The sequence below is a fragment of the Kogia breviceps genome, chromosome 19 (assembly GCF_026419965.1).
Source record: "Kogia breviceps isolate mKogBre1 chromosome 19, mKogBre1 haplotype 1, whole genome shotgun sequence".
In the NCBI taxonomy this organism is placed as follows: Eukaryota; Metazoa; Chordata; class Mammalia; order Artiodactyla; family Physeteridae; genus Kogia; species Kogia breviceps.
In genome coordinates, this window is record NC_081328.1 from 10,772,405 (window position 1) to 10,793,288 (window position 20,884).

The 20,884-nt window shown below is 38.3% G+C and overlaps 1 protein-coding gene across 1 annotated transcript in view; it reads left to right on the top strand.

Annotated features, from left to right (window-relative positions):
- Positions 1-20,884, top strand: part of UBE2G1 (ubiquitin conjugating enzyme E2 G1) — a 101,511-nt gene that overhangs the window by 52,731 nt on the left and 27,896 nt on the right. Inside the window, exon 2 of the mRNA XM_059046822.2 lies at positions 18,942-19,044. Within this exon, the coding sequence (XP_058902805.1) occupies positions 18,942-19,044 (103 nt within the window). The remainder of the gene's footprint in view (positions 1-18,941; positions 19,045-20,884) is intronic.

Here is a 20,884-nt window from a genome sequence, read left to right on the forward strand (position 1 = left end):
AGTGCTTAGTGGCATACATGCCAATTATGGTTATAAATCTATTGTACAAAGTATTTCTCGGCTTTTCAGAAAAGCACCATGCCATGCCCAAGTCAATGTTACCTTCATTTTTCTTTCTCTTGCATAGAAATAAACACTGTCTTTTATATGGTGGAGGGGGGATGTGGTCATAGTCAAGCTCTTGTGTTATGGTTTTCTTCCCTTAATAAGCTTTATCACTTCCAACTTTTTTGTTTGACTGTATGTCCTCTTCTAGGCCTCTTATGCTCACCTGTATTTTTTACAGGGCATACCATTTTCTAGAAACCATTTTTACTCAATGTGGAGAAAATCACTATTATGCACAGTATGCCTTTCAGTAAAGATACATTGCATGTACTCCATTTCTCATCAGGCAGCAGGGTTCCCTCCTTTTGCTAATGTGATTATACATACAAATAAAGTAAATAAATTGTGATTATAATTAGAGAAACATATCAAGTAGTACCAACTTAAGGAAAGGTTTGAGGAGAAGTTTAAGGCATGATGGTAAGATATACCAGAAAGTGAATTAATAGCAATATATCACTGCTCTTTTCACATAGTCACATGTGTTACTCTCCTCTCTGGAAGAAATCTTGTATTGGAACTGGAATGGCCTGCTGCTTAGATTTATTTTTTTCTCCCTATGGCACGAGGGGGATTGGGCCTACTTAGAGGAAATAGTAGAAGAACCAGAAATCACATTGTTTTAATATGCATTTGAGTTAGAACATCTTACATTTATATTACCCATTCCAGTTTTTACTTTGTGCATTGCCTTTTTTGTCTTTGTAATATGAATCCACTTGTGTGCACTAAGAGAAGATTAACGCTTGGTCATATGTTAGTAATTTTCCCCTGTCATTCAAGTGGTTACATTTCTATGTAGACAAAGCTGTCATTCTGATTTATGGACCCTCCCCCACTTCCTTTTTTTTTGGCTGCACTATGTGGCAGGCGAGTTCCCTGACCAGGGATGGAATCCGTGCACCCTGCAGTGGAAGCTCGGTCTTAACCCACTGGACCGCCAGGAAAGTCACCTGACTTTTATGACTTTTGTGATTCATGTCTTGCTTAGTCCAGCCAAAAAAATATATATATATATTTTAACTAAGTTATTTTGGTAAAATGTATGTTATATACAAATGTGATATAAGTTTTGGATTTATTCCTCTCTCCCCCAATGGACAATTCTATAAATTCCCAAAGAGCCTGCTTTTGTCTAACATGTTCCAATAATCTGTTTATTCTGGTTCCCACTTTATTTTAATTATGCTATTGTAAAAATTGTAAAGCTTCCTGTTTCATTTTGAGCCTGAGTCCAATATCAACATCTGACAGAGTGCACAGAAACCCTCTGGAACAATCCCAGTTATAGATACCAGTGCCTTGGTAAAATCTTAGCACGTTGAAATCAACAAAATAGTATTGATAAATGACTGATGGGATTCTACTTAGGATTGCGAAGATAATGTTTTCCTGTTACTACTGGTACTGTATATTAATACATTAAGGAAGAAACAGTCCCATGATTGTGATCAGTAATAATATACACATATGTTGAAAAGGCATTTGAAAAAATCTGGCTTCCATTCTTTACCTTAGAAAACAAAGCACAGGGGACTTCCCTGGTGGTCCAGTGGCTAAGATTCCACACTCCCAATGCAGGGGGCCTGGGTACGATCCCTGGTCAGGGAACTAGGTCCCACACACCGCGACTCAAGATCCTGCATGCTGAAACAAAGATCCTAGATGCCACAACTAAGACCCGGCATAGCCAAATAAGTAAATAAAAACCAAAAACAAATAAACCAGGATTTCCCTGGTGGTCCAGTGGTTAAGACTCCCCACTTCCAGTGCAGGGGACATGGGTTTGATCCCTGGTTGGGGAAGTAAGATCCCACATGCCATGGGCGGTGCGGCTAAAAAAAAAATTTTTTTAATAAAAACAAACCAAAGCACTCCCCCCACCCAACAGACAAACAAACAAAAACAAAAAAAACCCCAAAAACAACCCCAAAGCAAAAAAATAACTTTGGACCTGCTTTAATGTATAAATAATAGTTGTTGGAAATTAGCAGTAATTACATGTATTTTAAAAGTGAGGAATAATAAAAAGATGTATATAACTACTGTTGTTCATATTTTTCGGTACTGTTCTAGCCCTTGTAGGAAAACAAGACAAAGGCAAAACACAAATAATGGAAACAAAGCTACCAAATATGTTGCCGAATGATGAATCTGCTTTAAAAATCCAGGAGAATCAACTGAAAGTTAGAAACAAGAGCAAAGGTAGATGTCTGAATATAATATTTAAAATTGAAAATTTTATTTAATAAAAGAATTAAGAAAAAGATGAAAATCTAAAAAAAATAGATAAATGACAAGAATAGCATGGCATTTCATTGTAATTAGCATATAAAATAAAATTCACCCCATTAGTAAAGTAAGTTATATTCTTGCCTACCAGATTAGAATACAAAATACTATTTGTAGCTGTGGTAAATTTAAAACAACTATAAATAGGGAATTTTCTAATTAAAATTTAGCACATATCCGCAGTGAAATATTTTAACTCTGGAATATATTTTATTTATTTTTTAAATTAATTTTTATTGGAGTATAGTTGCTTTACAATGTTGTGTTAGTTTCTGCTGTACAGCAGCAAAGTGAATCAGTTATATGTATACATAATAGCCCCTCATTTTTAGATTTCCTTCCCATTTAGGTCACCACAGAGCATTGAGTAGAGTTCCCTGTGCTATACAGTAGGTTCTCATTAGTTAATCTGTTTTATACATAGTATATACATGTCAATTCCATGAGATATATTTAAATTTATATAAACAATTAAAAAATATGTGCTTACCTGTTCTTCATTTATGAGGAAGACTATGAAAGGACTTTCTGCTTAGAGTGCAAGTAAGCACAGGATGGATATGGATTTTCATAATTAAAAACTAAATTTGACTAAGCTGTCATTCAGATTGATAATGCACTAACACATAGCTTTTCTTTTTCTTTTCTTTCTTTTTTTTTTTTAATGTGAAAGAGTTAAGGACACAGCAAGAGAATTTTGACTTTTGCCTGCTAGTATATGTCAGATTTGTATAATGAATCATTGTCTGCTGTCTTAAGTAAATGATGAGAGTTTGGATGTTGTAAATATCAGGTGCATTTGGCCCTAAATATCACACAGTCTTGTAACTTTGTGTTTAGAGTTTATCAAGGAAATGAGATTGGAAGGGGACCTCACATGGTTCAATCCTAACCTTCATCTGATGGCATATGTTACTGCATCTCATTTCTTTATGAGATTGTTTTCTTTCATTCTTTTAAAGCCAGTGGAATGCAGTTAAGCCAAACCACTAGTTAGCATAGGAAACATTTTCTCTTGGCTTTGAAGCCAGCTCCTTCCTTAGATTGCCTTAAGATCTACTTAAACTTTCCATCTAGATGGTCAGTGACCATCTACCTCTAGCCTCAGTGCTGCTTTCTTTTTCATTTTCTGGGTTTAAGTCCAGTTTTCTCATGTATTGTTTTAGGGATCTGTCCTTCCCTTCTGTTGGAAATAGTCTGATGTTTTTGACTGTCTATCAGTCATTTTATCTGGGCTACATGTAATTTTTGTTTTAAGTTTCTATCATAGCTATAGATACACTGTAAAGCTGCTGGAGACTTTGAAATACTTGTGTGTGTGTACAGGCAAAATCAACTTTTTTTTTTTTTTAGATGTTGGGGGGTAGGAGTTTATTAATTAATTAATTTATTTTTGCTGTGTTGATCTTCGTTTCTGTGTGAGGGCTTTCTCCAGTTGTGGCAAGCGGGGGCCACTCTTCATCATGGTGCGTGGGCCTCTCATTATCGTGGCTTGTCTTGTTGTGGAGCATAGGCTCCAGACGCGCAGGCTCAGCAGTTGTGGCTCACGGGCCCAGTTGCTCCGTGGCATGTGGGATCTTCCCAGACCAGGGCTTGAACCCGTGTCCCCTGCATTGGCAGGCAGATTCTCAACCATTCCCCCCACAGGGAAGCCCACAAAATCAACTTTTATTTAAAAAAGACTCACTGTCAGTAAGCTCGTCTTTCTTTTCTCTTTACCTAAAACAAGCATTTCCCAATCATGAAAACAAAGCTGTGTTGTTTGGCTGTGTTGGGTCTTCGTTGCTGTGCATGGGCTTTCTTTCTCTAGTTGCGGCGAGCGGGGGCTACTCTTCGTTGCGGTGCGCGGGCTTCTCATCGTGGTGGCTTCTCTTGTTGTGGAGCACGGGCTCTAGGCACACGGGCTTCAGTAGTTGTGGTACGTGGGCTCAGTAATTGTGGCACGTGGGTTCAGTAGTGGCTTGCGGGCTCTAGTGCACAGGCTCAGTAGTTGTGGTGCACGGGCTTAGTTGCTCTGCAGCATGTGGGATCTTCCCAGACCAGGGCTCGAACCCGTGTCCCGTGCATTGGCAGGAGGGCTCTTAACATCTGTACCACCAGGGAAGTCCCTAGGGAGTTTAATTTTTAATTATTTAGGGTGCTTTCTTTCTAGGTGCTCTGTATCCAATTTAGAAATTTATATATGTGTACAAGTGAGAGAATGGGACTATCAGTTTGAGTTATTTTCTTTTCTTGGTAGATTTTAAGGTAAGTCAAATATTTTAAAAGGAGATGCTGTTATAGGCAAATATGAAACCAAAGCCAGAATTCAGTGCCATAGTGGAAAGAAGCAGTGAATTTAGAGTTCAGTGACCTTCAAGTCCAGGATCTACCAATGGCTGTCTTTCACCTCTTGGGGAAAAGGTGGATTATTTAATAAAATGCCTTGGAACAACTGGCTTATCATACTGGTGATAGGTGGAGGGGAGCTAGTTTTATGTCTTTATGTTTACATGAATTATGAAAGGATCGTGATAATTACTGATTGCTTACAATGTGCCAACTGCTGGGTTAGACACTAGGTGCATAAATGTGTTCCTCAAACAGACCTTACGAAGTAGACACTGTTACCCTCACTTTACAGATGGAGGAACCTGCCCATGGTCAACAATTAGCCAAATGGTTAAGATAAAACAAAAGATAAGATCATTAAAATAAAAGAAAGTAATCAAGAATGTTTTAGTCTGGGCTTGAGGGAGAGAGATTTTTTGTATGCACGACAAACCAAAGAGCTGTGAAAAAAGATTGACTTTAAAAAAAAACTTATACTCCTTGAACTTCTCTGTTTAGCCAAAAATTAAAAAATAACACAAATCAAGAACGTTTTAAAAAAATGGCATTTATAAAGAGCCATACAGCTTATAAAGCTCACCCAAATCAATAAGAAAAGGCTGAATCACTTAATGTAAAAAAGGGCAAAAAATACAAATAGGTAATGCATGTAGGAAGTATAAATTATCAGTTGTCAGTGGGAAAAGGATAACACCCAAGGCTGTAGAGAAATACCTACAGTGTTTCTGGGACTATAAATTGAACTGAACTTTTGGTAGATGATATACATGTTCCTTTGACTCACAATTCAACTTATATATTCTAGGTATGCTTCCACAGATGTAGAGGACAGTACGAAAAATTTTATGGCAGTATTAGAGGGGGAGAAAGTAATGTTCATACCATACTTAAGTGACTAAGGTATAAAATGATATGATCTTACTTTCTGTACTGTGTGGTAGTATACTTAAAATCTGAAAGAATATAGAGCTAATTATTAATAACGGTTATTTTTGAAGGATGCGGAGGTAGAGTGACTGCTTACAATTTATTTTCCTGTGTTATTTTAGAATAAATGGCTTTTTTCATTATTTAAAGAAAAAGTTAAAAAGAAACCAAGCACTTAGTAATAACCATCACCTACATTTGATGAACATCATTCCAGATATTTTTAATGCATATATAATGAATGTAGAAATAGGGAGTTATAATATGCATGCCGTTTATAAATTTTTAATTAAATTGGTTGCATTTGGCTGAAAAAGAGAAACTAAGATACTATTACAAACATGATTGATGTTTGTTACCACAAACAGATGTTTGTTACTACAAGAAGGAATGAATTCCTAAAATAGTCCTAAAGCGGAGAGAAGAAAATTACAAAAACCTCTAAATAGTTTTGAGTCTCTTTTAGTACAACCCATTGACTTATTGATAAACCAGGATAAGGGAATAAACACTTGCATGTATTCTTTCTTCCCTTTCTTCCTTTCTCCTGACTACATACCTACCTATTTTTATTTTATTTTATTTTATGTTATTTATTTTTTGATTAGACCTATTTTAACATTATCAGGATTTATAATATGTTTTTAAAAGCTTATAACCATTCATGGTTGATTAGTTTTGGTCCTGTATTTAAATGGTCAGTAAGTACATTGGTCTTTTCACCTTGGTTTTTCTGTTACAGCATTCTTTATTTTAATTTCCCAGCAGTTATTTCAAGAAGTGAAATAACTTAAGTCCTTAAGTTCACAATACTTGTGAGAGCTTAATGCCATCCTGTTTCTACCCCTTCTTTATGTTTCACATTTTTTGTATCACACTTTTCCTCAGAATTCTGTGATTATTCATTCAGTATTCCTGAATTCCCTGTTGTGGAAGAATCTGAGGCCAACCAGATTCTACCTGCCCGCCTACATTTGACTTGATTTTTTTCTGTCTGGATGCTCATGATACTGTTTTGCTTTAAAGCTCAGTACCTCTCATTTGACAGATGTTTTGGTGGTGTTTATTTTGTACCAGTTTTTTTGTGGGTTGTAGAGTATGTTTTCAGCCTGCATATTTAGTTGTTTATTACAGGAGAGTTTCGTATATTTGTTTATGATACTCTTCAAGAGTATCAATTTAAGTATATCTGCTTAATCTTTTATCTTTACTCTGTTCAACATGTGATTGTTTACCTTTTCATTTAAGGTGTATTTCTTTTTTTTGGGGGGGTGCTGCCCTCCCAGGGACGATGGTGGGTGGGGATGGAGCAGCAGGTGTGCCTCATCTTTGTTTCTGGGAACACTCTCAGTTCTGGCTTCTGACACTGGGATCCTGATAGGCAGCAGCTTTTAAAATTTTATTTTTAAAGATTTATTATTTGTTTATTTCATTTATTTTTTGGATGCGTTGGGTCTTAGTTGCGGCGCGCATGGGCTCTTTGTTGTGGTGCATGGGTTCTCTTCTCTAAGCTGTGACACACAGGCTCTAGAGCGCAGGCTCATTAGTTGTGGTGCAGGGGCTTAGTTGCCTCGCAGCATGTGGGATCTTAGTTCCCTGACCAGGGTTCGAACCCAACTCCCCTGCATTGTAAGGTGGATTCTTTACCACGGAACCACCAGGGAAGTCCCATTTAAGGTATATTTCTTAAAGTTATGACCATGATTTGTTTTGTATTCCCTCCCCCCCCATTTAAAAAATTTCTAAAATGACTGTAATCCCTGTCTTTGTTCTTTTCTAAACTCTTATACTTTGCCTTTCAGGTCTCTGTTCCTTTATAATATTTTCTTTCATATTTCTGTAATTTCTTTGAGACTTTTTCTAAAGTCTTCCTGGGTTTTTATATGTAGTGTTAGGTGGTTGAAAAGAGAGCTCGAAGTGAACTGGAATGGAGATTCGAGAACCTCGCCGCAGTGTGAGGGGAGTTTTGATTGTGACGCTGTTCATGCAAGTGATCATAACAAGGGGTGGTGAGGAGATGTAGACTTCACTCTGAGGTTGCTGAAACCTGGAGAAATACAAAAGAAAGCCCATTCCAGGGACTTCCCTGGTGGTCCAGTGGTTAGGACTTGGCGCCTTCACTGCCATGACCAGGGAGAACTAAGATCCTGCAAGCTGTGTGACATGCCCCCCCCACCCCTGCAAAAATAAAGAAAGAAAAAAAAGCACATTCCATGTATTGATACATGAAGCAGAGCAATTTACCTAGTTTTATACAAAACAAATAGATAAGGAGATAAGAGCTATTAGAAATGTTAATTTAATTTGAGTAGTACTTAAGAAAATCAGCATGGAGTGAAGTGCTTAATGATTCTCACCCTCAGCTGTTGGTGGCAGAGTGAATAGATTACCCCATTCATCTGCCTTTGGGGGTGATCATACCCTGCCAGCCCTGCTGAGAACCAATTGTAACCCCTGTGTAATGTGGCTGAGGGTAAAGGAAAGCTAGGAACCACTGCTAATACAGTATTAGAGGGGAAACTGACTAGAGGCCAACTGGGGTGTAAGCTTAAAAATATGACTCTTTGAATGGAGAAAAGGGTACTCTTAGTTGGAAGTGACAGGAATTGAACTAGAGTAAGTTTAGACAAAAAATGAAAAATGACCCTTAACCAAATTTATGGAAGAGGGCAGGTACCAGGTTTAAGGAACTAGAATTCTGTTAGGACCTCTCTTCTTGTTGCTTACTTTTGTTTATTTGACTTCATTTTGGCTTCATTTTCACATATCTGTTTTCTTCTTGAGATTTGAGCTGTGGCTATTGGCAGCTCTCAGGCTCCCCCATGGATTGGGCCTCCCGTTGTTTAATTCTGATTTTAAAAATCCTCAGCGAGATCTCATTCTTTTGGCTTGTCAGGTATTCATTCACTCATTTTTTTGGCCCTGGGGTATGGGGTACAGAATAAACTGGTACAGAATAAACAACACCAAAACAAGCAGTTCAGTGTGATGCTCAGGGGTGGGTAGTATTTCCAAAAAGAAGTATTTAAGGTATGGCTTGTTCTTGAGATTCTGAAGAACATTGTATTCATTTTATTTTATTTATTTTTAAATTAATTTATTTATTTTTGGCTGCATTGGGTCTTCATTGCTGAATGCAGGCTTCCTCTAGTTGCGGCGTGCTGGCTTCTCATTGCCATGGCTTCTCTTGTTGCAGAGCACGGGCTCTAGACACGTGGGCTTCAGTAGTTGTGGCGTGTTGGACTCAATAGTTGTGGCTCTCAGGCTCTAGAGCGCAGGCTCAGTAGTTGTGGCGCATGGGCTTCGTTGCTCCGCAGCGTGTGGGATCCTCCCCGACCAGGGCTCAAACCCTTGTCCCCTGCATTGGCAGGCGAATTGCCAACCACTGCGCCACCAGGGAAGTCCCTGTATTCATTTTATAGCCTGTAGTCTAATGAGCAATTTCAAAGGAGGAAAATGGACAATTGACATTTATTGGTACTCTAAGATGGACAGTGTTTTTTTTGCATATTACAGTATTGCTCATCTGTCCTGCAGCACTGCCATGGGTTTTTTTTTTTTACTGTGCTTTACAGATGAGGAAAGTGACACTCAAAAAAAGAGAAATGACTTGTTTAGATGCTAAGGGTAGTGAGAGAGGTTGGCATTCAAACCCAGGTTTGACTGACATAATACCATACTCTGTTCCAAACTATGGCCCATATTTTCTCTTGTGAGATGAAATTCACAAGTGTTGTGGGACCCCCCCCCCCGCATCGTGTCTATCAAATTATTTCTAAAAAATAAGTGAGAAGTTTATATAAAACCGTAAACTGTAGGCTATAGTGTCAAGGTGTAACGTTTTATGTACTGTGGGGAATTCCTGCCACAGCAAATCTTGTCAGAGATAGGAGCCACTGCTGCTGTATTTGAGCACAAGCAACAACATACTCAGGACTTACTGTTGAAGAGCCCTTAGGTAATAAGTGTTTGCAGAGGATGTAAGCAGGGTGAAACATTACAGGCAGCAAAACTTCCTTAAGTGCTATTTTAGGAATGTGGTCTGGAATTCTGCCAAGCAAATCCTTTCAGAAGCATACTGGCAAAATCTTTGCAAGATACAATCTCTGACCCCCTCTGCTTGTCTGTTCCATATTCCTTATGTTTTTGAAGCACAGTAAAAGAAATTCATCTAGGTTGAAAATGTTTTGGACTAGGAAATCAGCTAGCCCTACCTAGCCCTGGCTTATGACATAGTGTAAAGAAAAAAATTCTGATTTTAAGCAAACTTTTAAAGTTTACCAGAAATCTGTAAAGGTGATTTAATTGATGCATTTAAAAAACCTTTAGAGGAAATATGAACAAACCTTTGGTAGTTTGCTGATACATTACTTTTTTCAATATTGATTAGTTAATGGACGTTTGCAAGACAGGAATATTTTCCCAGTTAATTTTGGTGACTTGTTTTGTGGCGATGTGTGTTTTAAAGTAATATGGCAATTTATTCTAAGGTCAAAATTATTTTGACAAACCATCTCAATACTTAGGAAGAGTAATTAGATAGTGTCTGGATAAAAGGTTCTATCTGAGATTTCGGCAGTTCAAAATGAAGCCAGCATAAAAATAGTCACTTTACAGAAATGCACCTTACAGCCAGCTGTGTGTTACATAAATAAACTTGACAGGAATGCACATTCCCCAGAACAGGAGACTACAACCATTAAGACATAAAGGAACATCACTTCTAGACTCTAAATAACAGTTTGCATTTAGCTTTGTAGCTGTTAGACTTAGTCAACTCTTGGTCTTGGCAAAGGGTATTTACAGTTAAAGTAGCTTATTTTCTTAATAGCTAAGTATAAAATGACATACTTGGGTCTTTGAATGTTGTTATTTTGAGACACCTTGTATTTTTGCTTAAGGCCCAGTGAAAGTTTATTTTCACATGATCAACAAATGTAAACCGTTATTTTAGACTACATTAAAACTTTTTTTTTGCATTTAAAAAAACTTTCATGGAGAAAAAAATTTAAACATATAATAATACCAAAGTAGACTGACTGTACAGCGAACCTCCATGTGCTCACCAAGCCTCAACAGTTATTAGGTCACAACCACTCTTGATTGATCTGTCTCTGCCCCGTCCCTTGTGATTTTGAAGCACACCCCAAACATAATCATCGTTTGTCTGTAAGTATTTAAGTAACTCTAAAGATTCGTGTATCTCTAAAAAAAAATGGGAGTAAAAACCCAACCCAAACATTATCATTACCACACTTGAAAAAAAATTAACAATAATTTAATATTGTTAGATCTAGTCAGCCTCTGAATTTGTGCACATGTCATACATTATTAAAAAGTTTGAATTCAGTCTTTCTGTTGTTTCCTGTTGCAGTATATTTCTTGAGGATTCTAGGCCTTGCTTTTTAGAATTTTCTAAAGTATAGATTTTGCTAATTGTGTCTCGGGAATGTTCTTAAACATATTTCTCTGTATTTTCTATAAATTGGGAATTGTGTCCAGGGGTTCTGGTGAGATCAGGTGAGATCACTTCGTAAGTGGTGGTTTATTTATCAGGAGACGTTAATGTCTGGTTGTCGTTTCTAAAATGCCTAGGTTAAAATGAAAAAAATGACAATGTTTCAGTAATTTTTCTTTTTTTAACATCTTTATTGGAGTATAATTGCTTTACAATGTTGTGTTAGTTTCTGCCGTATAACAAAGTGAATCAACTATATTTATATATATATACCCATATCCCCTCCCTCTTGAGCCTCCCTCCCATAATTTTTCATTTTTTAACTGCACCATTTCTATAGAGAGATAACTCATTTGATCAAATAGTAGTTACTGTTTGATTTCCTGACAATACCATTTGTATAGAAAAGGAAGAATAAATCTTGATTCTTTCACCTTTTTTAAAAAAAATAAATTTATTGATTTAATTATTTTTGGCTGTGTTGGGTTTTCATTTCTGTGCACAGGGCTTTCTCTAGTTGCGGCCAGCGGGGGCTACTCTTCATCGCAGTGCGGGGGCTTCTCATTGTCGTGGCTTCTCTAGTTGCGGAGCACAGGCTCTAGACATGCAGGCTCAGTAGTTGTGCCTCACGGGCTTAGTTGCTTCGCGGCATGTGGGATCTTCCCAGACCAGGACTTGAACCCGTGTCCCCTGCACTGGCAGGCAGATTCCTAACCAGTGCGCCGCCAGGGAAGCCCTCGCCTTTTTTTTTTTTTTTTTTTTTTAATTCGTTTTCAAAATAACAAAATGGTTTATTAGCATCCTGTAATGGGACCAATTAGTTTGTTGTTTGTTTTTCTTTTAAAATTTTTATTTATTTATTTATGGCTGTGTTGGCTCTTCGTTTCTGTGCAAGGGCTTTCCTCTAGTAGCGGCAAGCAGGGGCCACTCTTCATCGCGGTGCACGGGCCTCTCACTATCGCAGACGCTCTTGTTGCACAGCACAGGCTCCAGACGCGCAGGCTCAGTAATTGTGGTTCACGGACCCAGTTGCTTTGTGGCATGTGGGATCTTCCCAGACCAGGGCTCAAACCTGTGTCCCCTGCATTGGCAGGCAGATTCTCAACCACTGCACCACCAGGGAAGCCCTAGTTTGTTGTTTCTTAAGTCACTGGTTTTAAACTCATGGGTTGAAACATATGTTTCAATCCTTTGTGGTTATTAACTGTTGCTACTCAAATTGTCCCATATTGAGCCAGTGGGAATCTCTTGTACTTTTAACAAGACCATAGTATTATTTGATAGCTTCCTTTTTATCTGGTATGAGATGATCCTAGAACATTTCCTACCCCAGACCTGGAATCAGCCATTTTTCTGAAGAGCCCTGCTCCCTTTAAGTATAACTCATATTTGGAGACCATATTCTGGGCGCTAGGGATGCTCATTGCTACAGAATTGGTCATTTTTCTCGACCTTTTTAGTGGACAGAGCTCAGCATTTTTTTTAGAAGCTATATCGTGAATTCACATCGATACTTCTGATTCAGATTCAGGATTGTGGAGGTTGTTTTTTTTTTGTGTGTGTGTGATATGCAGGCCTCTCACTGTTGTGGCCTCTCCCGTTGCGAGGCACAGGCTCCGGACACGCAGGCTCAGCGGCCATGGCTCACGGGCCCAGCCGCTTCGCGGCACGTGGGATCTTCCCGGACCGGGGCACGAACCCGTGTCCTCCTGCATCGGCAGGCGGATTCTCAACCACTGCGCCACCAGGGAAGCCCAAGGACTGTGGAGTTCTTACTTTTCATATGTGCTCCCCATTCTCTTCTAGTCTTATTCTTAAATAATGACTCTATCATAGCAAGCCTGCTCATGCATTATTTTCCATTACTTATGCCTATCTAAATCATTATTCTCAAGGACATTACCTTGCCATTGATTTCTTTCTTAATTCATGGTTTGTAGACCATTTTGGCCCACAGTGATTTCCAGATTCACAGCAGGCATACATAACTTTCATTTAACAATCACTGGCACTTCGGGATTTACTGAGTTTTAAAAATTGAAGTATTATATACACAAAGAAAAATGCATAAATAATGATGTACAGCATGCCATTACTAGCATCCCGGAAGTCTCTTTCATTCTTCATCCCATATACCACTCTCATTCGCCACTCTGAAAGAAAAAGAAGAAAAGATGATATAGTGGATTTCTAATATTATTGATTAGTTTTGTGTGCTTTAGAACTTAAAATTTTGTTTTAGCCTTCGTGATATGAGGGAAAGAGAGCTCTTTCTAGCTCTTTCCAACTCTACTGTGTCTAGGTAGCATTCAGAAAAAAATGTATCTTTGTCACATTCAGAACTTCTCTAATACCTTAGGAATCTAAGAAGAAACCCAAGCACAGGCACTTATTGGTTTAAATATTTATCTTCAGCAGGCTGGAGTTTTGTGTTGGTTAGCAATTTCCATTTCCCCCCAGTGTGTTTGTACCCTTTGCGTGTTTACTCTTTCTTTTGATTTACAGTAACTGTTTGTATTAGGAATATTAGACTTTACCTATTGTGCTGCAAATATTCTCCCCCAGCCTCAATTGTATTTAAACTTTATCGCTGTAGTGGATTTAAAATATGTTGTGTAGTATAATCTGACTGTTGAGTTTTGTGTTCTGCTTAGGAAGGCCACGTCCACCCAAGAGTATGTTAAAAAATAACTGTGCATTTTTTTTCCAGCTAAATTTTATTGTTTGTTCATATCTGGATTCAAATATAGTATGAGGTATCTCTATTACCCTTTAAATGTGATAGGATGTTTAAACATCTTTCGTTGGCCTTTCACATTAAAAAAAAGTGCTCGAATTTATGGCTACTGCACTTTTCCATCACAAACTTCTAGAAAAAGTTTCCAACTGTATTTTTCTGCTTCACCTTCGTTCTGTCAAATCAGTGTTGCTGGCATGGCCTGTCTCTGCCTTACCATTACACTGAAACTAAATACTTAGGCCTAGGGCAGGCTTGCCCTTCTTTTAACTGAACCCAGTAGACTGAATTTAGACCCTCTCTTTCCTGAGCAGCGTGTAATTGTCGTTGTTGGTAACTTTCTCCTTGGAATGCATCTCCTCTGGCTTCTTTGGCCTAGCTTTTTCCTGGTTTTCTTCCTACTTCTGTCACTTTTGTAGCCACTTCTTTTTTTAATCCCCCCAATATTGGTATTCTCTAGAATTCCTTCAGTTAGATTCTCTGCAGTTCACACTTCAGGCTCTTCCTTGGGTGATGCCATCAACCACTCTTACGGCGTCAATTATCAGCAATATTCTGATAACCCCAAGTCTCTATCTTTAGCTCAAATTTCTTTTAAAAACAATGTATTTAACGGTACTGATGAACCTAGTGGCAGGGCAGGAATAAAGACGCAGATGTAGAGAACGGACTTGAGGACCCAGAGGGGGAGGGGGAAGCTGGGACGAGGTGAGAGAGTGGCACTGACATATGTATACTACCACATGTAAAATAGATACCTAGTGAGAAGCTGCCGCATAGCACAGGGAGATCAGCTCGGTGCTTTGTGACAGACGACCTTAGAGGGGTAGTATAGGGAGGGTGGGAGGGAGGCTCAAGAGGGAGGCGATATGGGGATATAGGTATAGGTATAGCTGATTCACTTTGTTGTACAGCAGAAACTAACACAACATTGTAAAGCAATTATACTTCAGTAAAGATATTTTAAAAAAACCCCAAACAATGTTTATGCCCCCATAAGTACTTAAAACCAAACCTATCATTATTTCTTTCCCTAACCTCTAAAATCAGCACATCTTTATTATAATTCCCATTTCAGAGAAAAAAACAGACTCCTACCCAGTTGCCCTATGTAGAAACCTATTTATCATTTAAAAAAATTGAGTTGAAATTCAGATAACATAAAACTAACCATTTTTTTAAAAAAAACTAGCCATGTTAAAGTATACAGTTCATTGGTATTTAGTGTATTCACAATGTTGTGCAAACACCATCTCTCTTCAGTTTCGAAACATTTTCATCACCCCACCAAAAACCCCCATACTCATTTATCATACTCTATCTCCATCCCATCCCACCCCCCCACCCTCACCCCCCATTTTGCTTTCTGTCTCTGGATTTGTGGATATAAAAGGAGTCATACAATATGTTACCTTATGTGTCTGATTTCTTTCACTTAGCCTGATGTTTGTTTTTTTTTTTTTTTTTTTTTGTGGTATGCGGGCCTCTCACTGTTGTGGCCTCTCCCGTTGCGGAGCACAGGCTCTGGACGCGCAGGCCTAGCGGCCATGGCTCACGGGCTTAGTTGCTCCGCGGCATGTGGGATCTTCCCGGACCAGGGCACGAACCCGTGTCCCCTGCATTGGCAGGCGGACTCTCAACCACTGCGCCACCAGGGAAGCCCTAGCCTGATGTTTTTGAGTTTCATCTAAGTTGTAGCATGTATCAGCACTTAAATTCCTTTTTAATGGCTGAATAATATTCCATTGTATGTATATATTATAATTTGTTCATTCATTGATGGACATTTGGGTTTCCACTTTTTGACTGTTACGGATAATGCTGCAGTATAAACATTTGGGTACAAATTCCTATGTGGGTAGATGGTTTCATTTCTCTTGGGTCTATACCTAAGAGTGTAATTACTGGGCTATATGGTAACTCTTTGTTTATAAACTTTTTGAGGAAATGGTGTGTCAATTTTGGCTTAATATCTAAAACCCCCCACATCATGAAGCTTGGTTGATTGATTCTATCTCTTGTGTATCCCTGTTTATTATTCCCACTACCATATACTAAAGGTACACTTTTCATCATTACTTTAATAGTTTCCTTTCTGGTTTCTTTGTCATCACATGGCCTTACTCTTTCACATACTTTTTTTCACATATCTTTCACATACTGAGAGATTGGTTTTTGAAAATGTAAATCTCATGAGGTCACCTCATTGTTTTAAAAACAAAACAAAAACTCTTCCAAGGCTCATCATTTCTCTCTGGATAGTCTAAACTAACATGGCTTCTAAAGGCTCTTTGCTGTCCTTCCGACATGCTATCTAGCTTCAGCCCCCCCATATGCTGATCTCCATATTTCAAGTTTTTGTATATGTTCCTCTGTGTAAGCCTTGCACCTTCTCCACCAAAATCCTTTGTCTTATTTCAGCTGTCTCTTCTCTTTTTAGACGCCTTTCTGTCTCTTCATGATTATAATGTGCCCTTCTTTGTGCCCCTCCAAATTCTTGTACTAATGTTGGAGTATTTAATTGCCTGTTTACTTCTGTGGGAATCAGGAGCTGATAGTTAAGTGCCAGGTGATGCAGTACAGACTAAAAGTATGATTAATAGGAATTTAGCAGAAGTCAAAAGAAGATTATTTGGTAAGTTATTTAGGGAAGGCCCCATGGAGGAATTGGACCTTGAAGGAATCATGAAGGTACGGTAACTATCTGCCACTAATAGGTAGATTAAGCCTGTTTAATACCCATGGATCTAGGCTATGAGGATCCATGCTAAGGGCAAAAGCCATGACCAAACTAAGATAGATGGACATCTTGCAGCATTACTTTTGCATTACTTAATGAAACAAGGAATGGACACAATCACCCCTGTAGAAGAAAAGCATGGAAAGAAAGTGCAGAAGATTTTTAAAGAACTTATGGTGTATTGACAAAAGTGAGAAGGATTAATTTACTTTATGGAAAGTGTAAGGAAATTTTCAAGGGTAATTTTGACCATGTATGCTAATTTAAGAATTTACCCACCTACATTTATAAAATTCCACTGGACTTCTGATGTAAAATGCAACAATTAGGTGATTTCTAGATAAATTATAGAATCTTCCATAAGACTCTTACATATAGTGTTGGAGAAAATGGTCTAAGTAATACACCAGTGTTTGTCTAGAGAAAGGTTAGAAATGAGATAACTCAGTGTAGAATTTGCCTGCCCAGATTGTAATTGTCTATGCTCCACTCTGTCCCTCAGTTGACAGTAAAAGTGGGACTTTCAGATCTTTCCCAGTATGTCTGCAGCATATTGGCACTCAGTAAATGTTTGCATTCATAAACAAAATAACAAGACTGAAATACAATTTCTTTGCATTTTCAGTATTTAAAAAATGTCTTAGAATAGCTGTTTAAAAGTAATGCATTTCTTGTGTTTCAAGACACAGTACTGATTTAAAACTATTTATAAAAATCTGTTTTGCCAGCTAGGCAAAAATACTAGACTTATAAAAAAAAAATCTCCCCTCAAATTTTGAGAAAAGAAGCCATTCATGTTTAAATATAAATAAACTTTCACTTTTGGCTCTCTCTGTGTTTCACTGGCATGTTGGAGTGTTAAATCTGTTGAAATAACCCCCTCTAATTCCTCAAAAAATTAATATTTTCTTCTCAGTTACTAACACACGTTGTTCAGTCTTTATAGCACTCTGAGTTGTATTATACTTACTTATCATGAGACTGAGCTCCTTGAGGATGATGGCAGGAATTATATGAGAATTACAAACCTGTTCAGCCTCCCAGCAAGCCCTCTCTCAGTTGCTCTCCTGTACACTTTGTCCCACTTCTCAATTTGAGCCAACCAGTGCCCCTTGTTGGTGATTCGTATATTTATACACACACACACAATCATGACTGTGGTGATGGCTTCACAGCTGTATACATATATCAGTATGTAAAAAAATTATGTAATTTAAATATGCACAACTTACCGAATGTCAATTATATCTCATTAAAGCTGTTTAAAAAATCCTGACATGACGCTCACTATGGATTGGTCATTACTTTATTAAGCTCTGTGTCTCTGGGAACTGTTTCTCACCTGGCTCCTCTAAGGTGCCCTCATGGCCTGTGTCCCCGCCACCTCACTAGTTCTTTGCCTCTGTTGTCGTCCCCAGCCCCCGTCATCCCCCATCCGTGCTAGAGCACTCTCTGGAAGAGGAAAATCTCATGTTGCTACTGCCATCCCTGTGGGCTCCAGCTGTTATTCTTAAGCTACTCCTGGGTGCTGGAAACTCTGGTCAGCAAGGGGGTCAACACACATAGCAGGATGGATGGAGCCTCTGCTCTCTCTGTGCTCAGAGTCTGATGGGCCACACATGAACGCCAACTGTAGTTGGATATCCCCAAGAATACAGAGGACTTACTCATGTAGACATATAGTTATTAGTATAAATGAAGGTTGGTTAAGCAGCAAATTCCAATGAAAAGGTATCAGGCACTCTGTTGGTGTTTCTGAATATGTATCCTAAAGACCACAGCATAAGAATTACCAGAGAAATATTGGTTTGATTTCCCTCTGAACCAGAATCTCTAGGGGGTGGGCCTGACACCTGTATTTTATTTTATTTTATTTATTTTTTATTAAAAAATTTATTTATTTGGCTGTTCTGGGTCTTAGTTGTGACATGCGGGATCTAGTTCCCTGACCAGGGATCAAGCCCCGGCCCGCTGCATTGGGAGTGTGGAATCTTAACCACTGGATCACCAGGGAAGTCCTGATACCTGCATTTTAATAAGCTCTCTGTCTGGCTATACCTATATACCTCTAGAGAGCTACTAGAATGGTAAGAACCTAGCTGGGAACCAGGGTAGAAGTAAAAGGGCACAGTAGAAGTTGATCTTCTGGATAGTTTGCTTTACCCATTGCTTCTTTGTGTTATAGAAATGGAAATGTTTTGGACATCAGGTAGCATTTTGCTAATGGATCCAGGTGTGTTCATTTAACAGGTTAGAATTTATAACATGTATATATTCAAGTTCTGTAATGAATGTTGGGTGAAGATGATTTACTTAAAATTTTTGATAAACATTTTCTTTTTCCACAGAACTCAACAAAAACCCAGTGGAAGGCTTTTCAGCAGGTTTAATAGATGACAATGATCTCTACCGATGGGAAGTCCTTATTATTGGTCCTCCAGATACACTTTAGTAAGTATAATGGAACTAACATCCAAGTGGAGCTCTTTTAATAATTGAAATATAAACTATTTTGACAAACTGAAGTTTCCCAGTTTATAAAAGTGATAAAGTTAATCACTTTTAATTAATCACTATTAACTGATGTAAAGATACACAACAGAATGTGGTGTAATCAAAGAGCAATAGAAAAAGATGGAGTTTCTTAAATATGTTACATAATACATTTTTAGATTCAAAGACCACAGTCTGATTTTCTGTTCTGTGTGTTTGCAGACCAACTTAAACTTATATTTAATGTTCTGTAAGATGGATCATGACTATCTGATGTTAGTGACTAGTACAAGTCTCACACTTATTATAGAAGTTGAGGTATTGAAAAAAAATGCAGCAACCTTCTCGAAGACATACAACTGAAGGACAGCAGGGACCTTCTTGGGGAGTATACTTGGTCACTTAGCTGTGGTCCTCGATGGTACTAAGCAGCAAGGATTCGGATACATCAAACATTTTTTTGATGGTGAAATAGTTCTATTTTAGATGTTCTGAGATGGTACCTCCTTTGTCTCCCCTTCGCCAACACCTGATATAAGAGAAAATTCAGAGCTAGTTCTATACCAGAGCAAACTGGTGTATGACATACAGAGTTGAGCTGTAGTATTGATTTGGGGGTTTTCTGAGGTCTGAAAAAAATGATTTATGTTTTGTCACAACTATTCCCAATCAAAATTTTTGCTGATTTCCCAGTGGTATGTTTGCCTTGGTAACTTTTTTTAATGGTATTATTTTTATTTATTTATTTTAAAACATTTATTTATTTGGTTGCACCAGGTCTTAGTTGAGGCTCACAAGCTCCTTAGTTGTGACGTGTGAACTCTTAGTTGTGGCATGCATGTGGGATCCAGTTCCCTGACCAGGATTGAACCTGGGCCCCCTGCATTGGGAGCTCGGAGTCTTATCCACTGTGCCACCAGGGAAGTCCCTGCATTGGTAATTGTTGCAAACTAAAATACCTCAATTTAGTCATTCTACAGTGTTAGTTTGGTAAATAACAGTAGCCAGTGAAAGCCATCCTAGAGGTATTCCTCCACAACCTTAATATTATTTATTTGAAAGCAAGTTTCTTACCAAATTTTGCACACAAAAATCATACATGCAGCCTGGCCTATGAGCCTGATGAGGTTCTGGTCTTCTAGGTTTTTAAATCAAAACATATTGCGTGAAGGTTTACTCAAGGGAGATACAGCAACATTCCAGTGACAGAATCTTGTTAATCTTAAAGTTGATATGCAATAAAAAGAGAAATTCTCCTAAACTAATGTCTGTGTAGAAGATTACTTAGGCATCCAGGTTTGACCTCGATCTCTAAGGACCTTGCAAAATTATTACACTTTTTTCGTGCGATGGTGGCATACATCTCTAAATATTATCAGCTGGTCCATATATATGTTGTGTCCCTTCAGCTTCACCAAAGAGAGACATTTAATACTCATTGCACTAATTAACAGGCCATTCTTGCCGCCTATAAAAATCTATTTCTGGCCTTTCGTATACATTTAAAAAGTGCTGGCTGTTGATCAGAGGTGTGGACAGCAGAAGCATTTGTGGCAGCTCCTCTGGACTTGCTGACGAGACAACCGGCTGCCACTTCTGCACTGTCCCTTCCTGATGAGAGCACTGGCTGCACCTGGGCTGCAGTTTAACCTTAGTGCCACACGTACTTTGAACATCCTGTGAGTAATGAAGCCTTAATGCAATTGACAGACCTTATAATAATCATCCAAAATTACTTTGGTATGATTGCTTTTTATTAATGACCTTTTCTAAAATTTATGTGCTGATAGTTATAAAA